The 12,495-nt window shown below is 42.5% G+C and overlaps 1 protein-coding gene across 1 annotated transcript in view; it reads left to right on the top strand.

The window, feature by feature from the left end:
* Positions 1 to 12,495, top strand: part of INSR (insulin receptor) — a 57,082-nt gene that overhangs the window by 6,376 nt on the left and 38,211 nt on the right. The window contains exon 2 of the mRNA XM_064497361.1: positions 2,597 to 3,148. Coding sequence (XP_064353431.1) covers positions 2,597 to 3,148 — 552 coding nt within the window. The remainder of the gene's footprint in view (positions 1 to 2,596; positions 3,149 to 12,495) is intronic.

Genomic DNA, 12,495 nt, shown 5'->3' with positions numbered 1-12,495 from the left:
CTTAGTGTATAGATGCATCCTGCGGCTTTGAGCCACAATAAAAGCCTAGAGCTCTTATTTTTGGAAGTAATTATTATTCAGTAGAGCTGAGTTGTGAGGTTTGGGGGTTTTCTTGTTTGTTTGTTTTAGTTTTCAGTTTTCTTAAGGTTAGCTGTATACATTCAAATAACTCCAGACAGTGCTTTATACTGTGGCATAGCAGTTGGTCCCGGGAGCCACCTTAGCTTGCTGCATTTTACCTGGGTACTCAGTAAGCAGGTATTAAGAACCAGGAAGGTGAATTTTATATTACCAGGTAGTTTTAGCAGCATCAGTGACTTGTACATTGAATTTTTACATTTGTTGAGTTTTATTTGTCCTGCTGTTGTTTCTCCTTTCCTGAAGAAATCATTGGCATAAAGGCAGGATTTTATTATGTGTGTTGATAATTTTAATTAATAACATGTACAAATTCTTTTTTGATTTTTGACTTTGATAGAAAATATTCTCCTATGTGATGAGACCCCCAAGTCTTTCAGTAAGAAATAACTTGAGGGAAAGCCTCCCTACCTTTGCTCTTTCCCAGTTTGCATACGGCTGGGAATTATTTTTTCCTTTTGCAAAACTTTAGTAGGTGTGCTGAAGTCTTTCTGATTGTCACCAGCTGATGAGCGCTGATGCTGCTCCCACTGGTTACTCCTCTTGGATTGAAAGTTGTGCCATCCCTTCTCCTTGTTAGAAGCTGTAGTGAAGTCATAGTGAAGTTGATAACAAACTGCCTGGGCTGAGAAGCTAAATTCAGAGTAACATACACATGCGTTCTGATTTTAATTTTCACTAAAAAAAAAATTAGCCATGTTACAAGGAACAGATTTCTTCGAGGTTTTTCCTTCTGCCCTGCTCCCCGTGCTTTCAAGTCAAGAGGCATAAACAGTCTGCCTAGATGCTGCTGAGCAAAACACGGTAACTTGTTCGAAATTTTCAGCCTCTATGGAAAGACGTGTAATGGGGTCTGCCCTGCCATACACCTGCTTCCTTGGTAATACCTATCTTAATTGTTTAAAATAAGTAATAGAAGAACTTCCTTAAACTGCATTTGTTGCTCTCCTCATTTTTATCACATGGTTGGATGTGCAGCAAGGCAGCTTTTTGGCTGACTTCCATTTTGGCTGCAGTTTTTCATGGGGCAAAGAGGTTGCTGCTAGTTGGTCATCAGATTTTCTTTGCCACTTAAAAAAAAAAAAATACATCCTTGATTTTTGATGCACTGTGTGCATTAGCTTTTTCTTCCAGAAAGCCATTTATGAAACAACTTGTATATAGTGCCAAGAAATCCTGTTGGGCAATAACATTGCTCTGAATCCTGTCTTAGTGTTGCCAGGTTTATTTTTTTATTGCAGTTAAGCAAATTTTTGAATAATCATGAAGACGTTTGCATACGATTTATTTTTAGTCCACACAGCATGGTATGCGTAAAATTGTGAGGAGTCAGACAATCGCAAATACTAAACGTCTGTACCTCGGTTTTGCAAGGTTTGATTGCTGGATGATTTCTTGAAGCTGTGATATGGTGATTTTGTAGTTTACGCAGGGTGACACAAGATTAAAGGTCTCATGCTTTCAGCTCCCGGGGGGCTCCCCTGTCTGTGTTTGGTTAGAGCTTTCCTCGTCTTGTTTTGTGCCCCTGTATCACTGGCCAGGCTTCCCTTTCTGCAGGGATTTGCCCTTAGGTCTCGAGTCCCGTGAAGTTTGGTTTGAAAGGGCTGTTGCTTGGGCTTTCGTGGTGCTACACAGGCCCAGTGCTCTACATGTCATTCTTGATTTCCTCCCTGTGTTTAGAATAAAAGCTTGTTTCCAATCCAAGCTTTTTTCTTTCTGTTCCTGGTTTTGCTGGTGTCTGGATTCATATTATTCTGTTTACCTTCTAATTCATGCTGGATGCAGTTGTTTGCTTTGCCAGTTCTTTCTCCGGGTTATTGGTTCTACTAAATGAATTGTCTCAATATTTGAGGCAGGGAGGTTTCCACCCTTTACAGTATAGTAACAAAACCCCTCTAATCTGAGAAGAATGCTTAGGGCAATAATGCGGTAAATTATTTCTGTCAGTAAAGTCTGAGCAAGAGCAGAGGCCGTACTCTTTCGTGTATGTATTTCCAGGTTTTTCTTCTCTTCTGGAGTACTACCATTTCCTATCTTCCCCTCCCTGCAACCATTCTGAATTACTCCCTCTAATCCACTGGCATTAATTGCACAATCTGAGATGAGGTAGGTGTGTCACTGGCAACTATCTAAAGAAAACAGACTCTGTTGCATAGACACATCTTACTTTTGTAAATGCCAAGTGACGTCTAAAGACTGGTGTTGCCGCTCCAGTCGTGATAGAAGTAATACCCAGAAACTCAAGATGGCAGAAAAAAATTGAGTCTTATTTTGTAATCATTTATCAGGGAGCGTTCCCAACAGTGTATTTCCTAACACTTGCAGCCTGCTTTATTGAAAAGAACCTAGCCATATATTCTGAACGCTGCTGTATATTGTGGCATGATTGGAAAAATGTGTGTATTTAGAAAACTAGAGCAATTACCTTAAAAAATAATAATTGTTCTCTGCCTTCCAGTTTGCAGGAGCATGGACATTCGCAACAATCTGACCCGGCTTAATATGCTTGAGAACTGCACTGTGATTGAGGGCCACTTGCAAATATTGCTGATGTTTAAAACCAAGCCTGAAGATTTCCGTGAGCTCAGCTTTCCTAAACTGACTATGATTACAGACTACTTGCTTCTTTTTCGTGTGTATGGCCTAGAGAGTTTAAAGGGGCTTTTCCCTAACCTCACTGTGATTCGAGGAACTCATCTGTTTTTTAACTACGCGCTAGTCATTTTTGAGATGGTTCACTTGAAGGAGATCGGCCTCTATAACCTGATGAACATAACTCGAGGTGCTGTGCGGATTGAGAAGAACAACGAACTGTGTTACTTGTCCACGATTGACTGGTCAAGGATTTTAGACTCTGTAGAAGATAATTACATCATTGCCAACAAGGATGACAAGGAAGAGTGTGGAGATGTGTGTCCAGGAACTGTGAAAGGGAAAAGCAACTGTCCGCCTACTGTAATAAATGGCATTTTCATTGAACGCTGCTGGACCCATGATCGCTGCCAGAGAGGTAGGTCTGCAGAATGATATGTGCTCAGTATGGTTTTGCTGTCTGTTTTTAACCTCTCAGTTCTTCTGAAGGGCTAATTTATAGCTATTAATTGCTGCCTTTTAAACACAGATTCCTTCTCCCCTCAAGCAAAGCTCACAGTTGACAGTAGGTAGGTGAGGGCAAGAAGGAAGGGGAGGCCCTTTGGATTTAGGCTGTTGTAGCAGTTCTTCCACCTATGTGAATACTGTATCCAAAAACAATTGTTTTATTCCTCTACAAAGTTAGGAACTGCTTACAGCTCACAAGTTTAACAGACTGTGACTGTAACTAGTATCTTATATAACAGTTAAAGTGGTATAAGCAACTCGGACAAGGCTTTGGTATAAGATCAGAAGTCCACTTTGAGCTGAAAGTGTGCAGCAGGCTGAAAGAGAGCAGAGCCGGGGGGAGAAGTCTGCACAGAATACACCAGCTCCAGAAGGGAGCGTTTCCCTTTCTATTGAAATCTTCACTACGTAAAAAGAAGGTGCAAAACATGCAAATGAGTGAGCAGTATTTGCAGAGAATAAGAAGCCGGAAGCCAAGTCAGACTCGAAGAAAAGGGGTGGGGGCAACGAGAGAAGAACCTGGAGAGGGATTGTGGGGAGGGTGAAGTAAACAGCCTTTCGGGCTGGGGTCTTGGTTCGGGGCTGAAGGTGTGTTCAGGAATGTTGGTGCTGTTGTAAGCCCTGAACTTCAGTTCTTAAATTATATTTGAGTTGCTTTTAATTTCTTCCAGGCTTGTTTTTTCCAACCTTGTAACTAAAAATCTGACCTTAAGTTTAGTGTTAATATATATTTACTTTGATTTATGTTAAATCTGACTGATGGGGAGCAACCGAGGTAAAACTGTCACATTTAGAGTTGTCTGGCTTTCTGGAGGTAGTGCGTCCAAATGAAGCAGTGTGTCCTAAGATGAAATTAGGAAACTTGCGGGCTGGGGAGAGTTTCTTGCCAAGCTTTAAAGGGCAACTCTGAGTGCTAAGTGCCAAATTTGAGAAGAAATTCCTAGCAGTATGCATAAACTAATGAAATTAATGTGGTTTCCCCTCTGCTGCTGCTCACCTCAAATTGTCTGGTTTTCTTTGAAAGAAAATGGCTATTTTGTATCTCCAGAATAAGAGGGTATGAGCAGGAACATGCAAACATATGTGTATACCTTTCCTAAAATGAAAAGTAAGGTTATAGAGCATTTTAATTTCTACATTATTCTGGTATACAGTTATCAGCACTGAAACTTGTTTTCCTATGCATTCATGTTTTGTGTTTTCTGTTATTTAATAGGGAACAAGATCTAATTGAAACTTTTTCTGTGGCTAGACCCTTCATAGCGTCTCATTCCTGCAAATTTTCTGTGGCTGTGCTACAGTGGGCTGGAATGTATGGTTTCTCTCCTTTATATGACTGCTTGTTTCCATGAAATGCGTATGAATGTAGTATTTTACTAGAGGGGCAGAAATCTCAGGTTCTGAGACTCTCGTCCAAATTCAGCTACATTTATTGGAGGATACCCACGCGTTATCACACACTAACTTAGCTTAGTTACTTAAGGAAGCCAAGCTAAACATGTCCATTTGATTGCTTTTGAAATCATTCAGCTTGAATTAATATACAAAAGCTTTCATTTGGTTTTCTCTTTTCCTTTTACAAGATTTAGAGAAGCAGTGCTCTTAAAGACTTTGGCTGTAATTGATATGCATCTTCAGAAACACACACTTGACAAGCCTTATTTTTACTAATTTGTCTTTGTTTTGAATGGTAATATTTGTACTTTTATTTATTGGTAGTTGGTGTTCTCAACGAGATGGAATTTGCGTTACATTATGCCTTGCGACACCTGCCTGCGTGCCTCATGAGCTATTTTAACTGGTTTTGATTAGTATTAAGTGGTGAAACTTTTAACGTACGTGCACACTAATAACTATGGTAGAGATTAAGTGACATTTATTTAGTGAATCTGTTAGTGGGAGAGCTGTGTTCTTTGTTCTCATGCCAGCCATAACGTATTCTTAGCGTGTGTAATTGTTTTGTCAAGATTATTATAAGCTTGTGTGAATTGTACTTTGGCTTTCCTTTGCCCGATGAGCCTCATAGCAACTCCCCGGGCTGAGGGTATTCATGTCATGACATCTTTCCTTCTGCGTTTTTGCAGTTTATCGGGACTCTTCAGCAGCCGGCGCTGCCTCGCTGCAGGCTCTCGGGTTTCTGGTTTTAAGTATGCTGCGCTTTTAGTTTAGCCCTTTCCCTTTTAACCAATACCGGGATGAAATGTAGTGATTTCATCATACCTTTCTCAGAGCGAGTTTGTTTTGGTTTTTGTTTTATTTGTTTGTTTTTACAAAAGCTGTTGATACTTTGTATCCGGAGTTGATTCACGCGCTCGGTGCAGAACCTCCTCTGCTGTCCGGCTCCGCTGGCTGGGAGCTGCCGCTGCCCGAAGCCCGGAGGCTGCCGCTGGCCAAGTGTTAGTGACTTGGTTTGCTGTTTCGTCTACTGAAAAAAAAGACTTAAAGAACACTTAAATACCGATTGTGTTGATGTTACAGAATGTGTGTCAGTTCACAGAGAAAGGTCACGAGGTGCCAGACTTTCCCAGCCTGTCCGGCTGCGAGTCTCCCGCAGAAACTCGGGTCAGTGGGAAGCTTGAGAAAGCGCTCGGGGAAGGCGGAGGGATGGGACGGGAGCGGGATGCTAGGGTGGGCGCCGGAGCGGGGTCCTTCCCGTGCCTGCTTCCCACAGTCGCTGCGTGCGTGTCATCCCTGTTGGATGCCAAGCTTGTATTGAGCATGCACCTCTGGTATTTATTTTAATCGGTCCAAATATCCCCGTTAACTCCATAACTAACTTTCAGTTACAGCATGTAATTATCTCCGAGGCACACATCCAAGTCTCTGAATCATACTTGCAGCTATAACTCTGGCCCAGAAACTTTTCGTTTAGTGATAACATGTTCAAGACAACAAAGTAAAGGATTTTTCTTACGGAGGTTAGAGCTCAGGTTGTGCGTGAGTTACGCTGCGAGGAGCCGAGACGGCTTGTGGGCAGCTGCGCCCTGGGAACAGCCGCTGAGCACCGTGTTCGAGCGCAAAGACGCGTGGGTTGGTATCGCAGGGGTTGAGGTGGGTCAGGACGTGTTTCCTCCACTGAAGTTTTCCTTTATTTTTTTTCTAGATTGTAAATTACTTGTGTAGGTGTGAGAAGCAAGTCTGTTCAATTAAGGCCAACTTAAGTTATGTTACATTTTGGGTGAGAAGGCAGGGGGTAACGTGCAGTCTGCTGGGAATTTGGGTCAAGCCTTACGCTGTTTGTGGCAGCTGAGTGCTGTGCCTGTTCGGGAGGGTTTGTACCCTTTCAGCCCACATTTTTATAATTTTTTTTTATTTAATATTCACTTTCATTACCATAAAAACATAGTTCTTAGTTCAGTGGAACATGTTCATACAGAGAGCGTCTTTCCTGAAGAATTCAGACAACAAAAATGCTGGAAATGCCACGTCCTAGACCTCAGTTCAGATCTGCCAAACATGATTTTCGTATTTTGCATTTTTTTCCACATGACTCTCTTTTTTTTTTTTTTTTCATGCAATAAAAATGCTATATGTCTGTCACTCCACTTAAGGAAGAAGCAATTCCCTGTAAAATAGGATTTCCTGCCAATTCTCTTTGCAGTCGGTCCTCTCTGTACATACACACTCTGAGGCCGCCCGATGTTTTTGATAGCCTCTTTGTAAAGGCTGTTCAGCCTTGTAGTTGCATATTGAGTCATCTGGAGGTGGGGAAAGGTAATAGGAAGGAAAAGTGGAATGGCCAAATAAAAATGTGCAGGGAAACAATCTGTAATATCACAGTCCCTTGTGAATATTGGAAAGCTGTATTCCTGGAATGTAAGGATGGATATCTGGAATGTGAGTTTAATTCCTTAGAGAATATGATGAAATTCAAGCTCCTATTCATCCAGAATAAAACCTTTGCAGGATTCTGTTCTTGATCTTGGGACTTCATCCGGCCAGAAGGTTGAATTATTTAACACCGTCAGTTGTTTCAGGCTTGTAGATACACCAGACTGCCGTCCCTTCCACCTACACCGTTTTATCAGCTAGTTCTCCAGTTGGCCCAAGAGGTTGCAGGTGCCTTCTGCTTTCTTTTAATGGGGTTGTAACTTTGCAATAAATCCTAGATGTACTAATCGAGAGACCCATCCTTTGCTTTCACTGCACAAAGCAGGACACAGTTCGAAGAAAGAGTGTAACTGGCATGCAAAGGAGATGCCAAAGGAAGATACAGTATAAAAGTAATGATGTTTGTCCAGTTTTTTTACAGTTGTATAGCAAGCAGGACTGGAGAATAGCGCTTGCCTCTTATTTGTCTTGTGACCTATCCAGGGAAAATAAAGGGACAGGTAGGGGACAGGTAAGGGCCTAAAGAGTTGCTTCGGTAGCTTTCTTGAGTTTCCTAGCGTAAGCAACGCAGCAAAGCACTTGCAAAAACACTGCTCAGCCTGAAGTGCTTTTAAACTGCTGTGAAACAGAACTGAGTGGTTTTAAAGAGGCTGGTGCCAGAAGAAATCCTGCGACTATGAGCATCTTCAAGGCAGGTTTGAATAACAAAGTTCGGAGGTGTGTGTGGGAAACGTTTTGTGATGTTTACTTAGGTAGAAATATTGCTTAGCAACAGCTTCCTGTAATTTTTATGTGCTGGGAATTTCTGTAACCATAAGCTTAGTTTTATTACCTTTGTATGGGAAAGGGGGCTTGAAGCACCAAAGAGACTTAGCCAACCTCAAGGGCAAGATATTTTTAAAGCTTCAAACAAAGAAATTTTTCCAGTTGCTACCACATGAAGTGGAAGTGCTCTTTTTATTTAGAGATCTGATAAGAACCGCTCTTTTTTCCTTTCCCTCCCAGCTCTAACAAATGCCAGATGGAAGTTGACACCCGATAATCTCGCTGGGGCGTCTGCTCTGAACCTTGCCAAGTGACAGCTTTATTGAGTGCGTGTAGCTCTTGTGGCTGGGGCTATTGTGATGCTTGCGAGTGGCTAGACATCCCAAACTGATTCACGTTAGCTTCTTCAGAGTAGTTAAGAGATTTATGGTGCTCGGCAGTATGATACAGCCCAGAATTAGGGGAGAAGAGGTGGAAAAAAAACAGTCTACACAGATTACTATTTAAGAACATACTACTTATGTAAAAAACAACAAAGAAAACTTAGGGCTGTGAAGAAGAACCTATTTCAGCTTTTCTCTTAACAGTCCACTGACCCAGGAGCACACAAGACTGCAGGACTTCAATACTTACAGTTTTCACTTGGTCACAGCTCTGTGCATGTGCGCAGCTCCCATATTCTCACCACATTCTTGTTTCTTGGGCTTCTTCACAAATGTACCATCACCTATATGTTTGCAAGCTCTTCTTCACTTCTCCCCCACTCCCTGACCAGCACTTTAGTCACAAGCCACTCTGATCTGCTCCTTCTTTACAGCACTTTGAGCCTGGAATTTGTTGTTCTTCAACCAACAGTGAATAAGCAGTAAATATAGAGAATTCTCCCCAAAGCTAAGATAACTGAATTTCTGTGTAGAGATCTTGTCCAGACAAACAGCATGTTTGATTAGGTGAAAAGGAGAATGAGACATCTTGCTGCTTCTACAGTGAAAATTGGAAAAGTTTTTTTGTCGTTTTTGGTCTTTCTTCTGGAAGCAGATAGTCACAGAATGTAAAAAATACAGAGAGCTGGGATTAACTGAAGTTAGCACCATGCGGATGGGAGCTCTGGGAATGGAGGTGGTTCGTCTGGTGTGCTGTGTTTGCCCAGAGAGGAGGAGATTGTTGTCCCATTCAGAGCAAACCTTGCTGAGCCTTGGGGCGCCTTGGTGCAGTAAGTCGAGATAAGCAACTGGACAATGTATATATCCTGTATGTTTTCCCCTCTCCCTGCAGTTCTGATCCCCAGCTCATGATGGTTTATGCAGATAGGGCAAAATAAGTTTAAGGTATGCATGTTGGTATAGCTGCTTTCCTTTTATGCTGAAGGACTGGATAGGCTTCTCGTAGAAGGCCTCAAAAGGTCTGTGAGCTGTTTGGGTCCATACGAAGAAATAGTGTGTGTAATGAGACCAAGTGAAATATGGGACTTGGCAAAGCACATCAACATCTTTCTCTCTCAGGAATTGCATTTGACAGGAATTGCCTCTGTCCATAAATTGTGCAGTTAAAAAAAAAAAAAAAGACGGCAGAAAAGGTGTGACCAGTGCAAAGACTGTTTCTAGCTGAAAGGTTGAGGGTTTCAGGACCTCATGATTAATTACAGAGTTAGTGAATAACTGTCCGAGTCCTGGAGGAAGCAGCACTAACCCTCCTCTCAGCTTGTAACAATAGCTGGTTAAAAGTTCAGTGATCCTGCTTCCCAATTATATCCTATAATTGTGTGCAAGTTCCTATTGGAGGGATGTGAATGAACTTGCTGGGATGTTTATGCTCCTTAATTAGGGCCCTGGGCTGGCTGAGCAAAGCGCGGGCAGCGGGGAGGTGCGGGGTGCCGGCCGGGGCTGCCTGGCACGCAGCGGAGCTGTTTGGGCCGTGCCTGGAGCTATTTCAGTTGCTGCTTTGATCCCGAGTTTGCGGTTGGCATTGCGTAAGCGCACAGACTAGCGTCGTGTGGCTCGCGCGTTGAAATGCTGCGGAGTACAACCGTGTGCGTTCATAATCCGCATCGAGATTTTGGAGGGGGCACTGGTGGGGGGGGCACTGCGTTGGCTACGCTGGCAGTGTTGGAGAGTCATCAGTGTTGCTTTTATTTTGGTTTATGACATTTAACATAAACAGAGAATTAGCTTTGGCTCTGTGTCGTACTTAAATCTTGGCTGAGTGAGTATAGCGTTTTCATTTAAATCTGGCTTCCCTCTGAAATCTCTATTTAAATGACCTGGAAAGCTAGTGCACTATATTCAGCACCTGTTTGTGTCCCGAAAGCTTTCTAACCTGGAATCTCCTTCTCCCTTCTCCAAAACATGATCAGGATTGCTATAGAATAGAAGGCCTAGCACCGGGCAGGATTTCGCTCCGTAGGAGCAAGGAGCTTCTAGCGCTGGACCAGAAATGGGAATCCCTTAACTGGGGAGCAAGCTTTCCTGCTCACCTGGCCAGGGGCAGCCTCTGGGGCATCTCGAGAAGCTCTCAGTTTCTGAGAGCGAGCATGTTTTGAAGGAACTCGTAGAAAAGACTTGGAAGGAAAGTCTGATTGGAAGAATAGTATTCAGCACAATCATTTCCTCCTACTTTCTGTGAAAGAACTTGGGCTGTACCTAGTTTCTCTGGCATCACTTCAGAGCTCTTGAGAAAAATAAATATGACTTTAATCTTGTGTATCAGGTTAGAGATGCTCTTTTTCAAGGATGTCAAGAAATACTGCTCTATTGTAATTTAAAATCCAGCGGTTTAAACATCTGCTGCTGTCAGCTACCACTCTGTAGTCACCAGAGCACTGGCTGGTGCTGGGCGGTTGAGCTCTTTAATGTTACAACTCTTGTTCATATGCAACTGTAATGAGAGTGGCAGCTACTTAGCGAGATTAGTCCGAGTGCATGTGATGGAGCTTGTAAGGTTTGTAGGATTGCTTTTGCTGGGGGAAGGGAAATTTTATTAATCTGTTCACAGACTACTCGAATGCTTTGTTTTCGCTGCAAGGTGTGAGGTGCCTGGAGATGTGCACCTCTTCTTGCCGGTCACTTGGGACTCCTGCAGAATTGACGTTGCCGGTATGTGGCCACGCTGGAATTTCGGGGCCCTGACACGATGAGCTGCGCCTCGGCTCGAGTTACAGCGAAGACTGATGTTTTTTAAGTCAATGCACAGAGTTAAGGCAACTCAGATAGCAAGCTTGCCAGAGACTGGAGAAAGTATCTGGAGACTGAGAAGCCGTAGGGTGTTAGGTTGCTGGCTTTCTGATTCTTACTGCTCCTTGCAGTTCACTTTAGTCTGACCCCGCAGCAAGATTTTCCTAAACGGAGACATTCTCTTTTAGTGTTTTTTTGAAAAATGAATCGTCTGGGGCAGGGAAGGGGGGAGGATGATCTCAATTTGTTAATCAAAATAAAGTCTGTTGGACTGCAGGATTTTAAGCAAGGAAAGATTTATAGGGCAAGGGAACAGACGTGGTTTGGGGTTTATAAGTCTTCAGGTCTGAAATGAAAGCTTTGTGTTATGTGGCTGCCATTTCAAATTCATTTTTTTATATATATTTTTTTTCTGTGGTTTTGTAGCTGTGAAGGTTTAATTATATTAACAGCATACAGCATTATTGCAACTGAAGGCTTTAATACATAGTTTAAATGCTGCGTGGGCAGAACTTCATAGTGAAGGAGCAGCACATATGGTGAAGGAGAAGTTGGGCTGATACGGCGTCTGTCCGGGTGCCTTTCGGAGAGGAGGGAACAGATGGGCCTCTCCTGCTGGGAGAGAGCGAGTTCAGTGCTGAAATGCGGCATTCCTGGGTAGCAGAATTACAAGGTAGTTCGCATGACATGCGATGGGATTGCCCATATGCTGGCTGATTTTTCTGCTGTTGATGTGAAGAAGACAGAGTTTGGTATTGTGTGTTCGGGGAAGGGATTATTTAGTGTCTGTGGGAGAGCTGCTGGACTTGGCAGCTCCACTTTCGATAACGCAAGTAAGATGCCATTAGCTTCTGAGCTGTTTGTTTGGAAATATCTGAAAGTAGTAACTGCTTTTTACTAAGGAAGCTACAGCAGAAAATGAAGTTCCAGTTACTGTGCAGGATTAAGAGTCTAGAAATCTCCCTCAAACAGAATCTTCAGACATTGCTCTCTTGAAAACAAATTTTATGATATTGGCAACTTCTTATGATTGAGAAAATACACGAAGAATGATTGCACTAGTGGACTTGAACCCTATTGCACTCTTAAAGAGACAATTCCTAGCTTTCCTAGGAATAAGGCATTTACAAGTCAGCAGGCATCACAGGATAATAAGGACATCAGAGATGGGGTAACTATGCATTTTTCTGTTACCCTTTGAAGTTTCATTAGCCACCCATGTTGCCTTACTACAGTGCAAGGATTTTTAATACTTAATGAGCAAGAAAAATATTCACAAAAACTTGAGTCTCAGACAAGTGTTTCTTGTCTTTTCTGCAAAAACAAAGCAATTACATTCTATGGGTAATGAAAAAAATAGTAGCAATGATTTAATAAAACAAATAGGACTTGTTTTTTTTTCTGGTCTTCAGTCTTTGCTGAATGTCATCTTTCTGAAGTAAGGCTGATTGCACTGGATGTGTTTACACAGCTTCAGTGGGGGATGAATGAG

This window comes from Dromaius novaehollandiae, chromosome 25 (assembly GCF_036370855.1).
Source record: "Dromaius novaehollandiae isolate bDroNov1 chromosome 25, bDroNov1.hap1, whole genome shotgun sequence".
In the NCBI taxonomy this organism is placed as follows: Eukaryota; Metazoa; Chordata; class Aves; order Casuariiformes; family Dromaiidae; genus Dromaius; species Dromaius novaehollandiae.
This window is presented reverse-complemented; position numbering and strand designations above follow the sequence as displayed.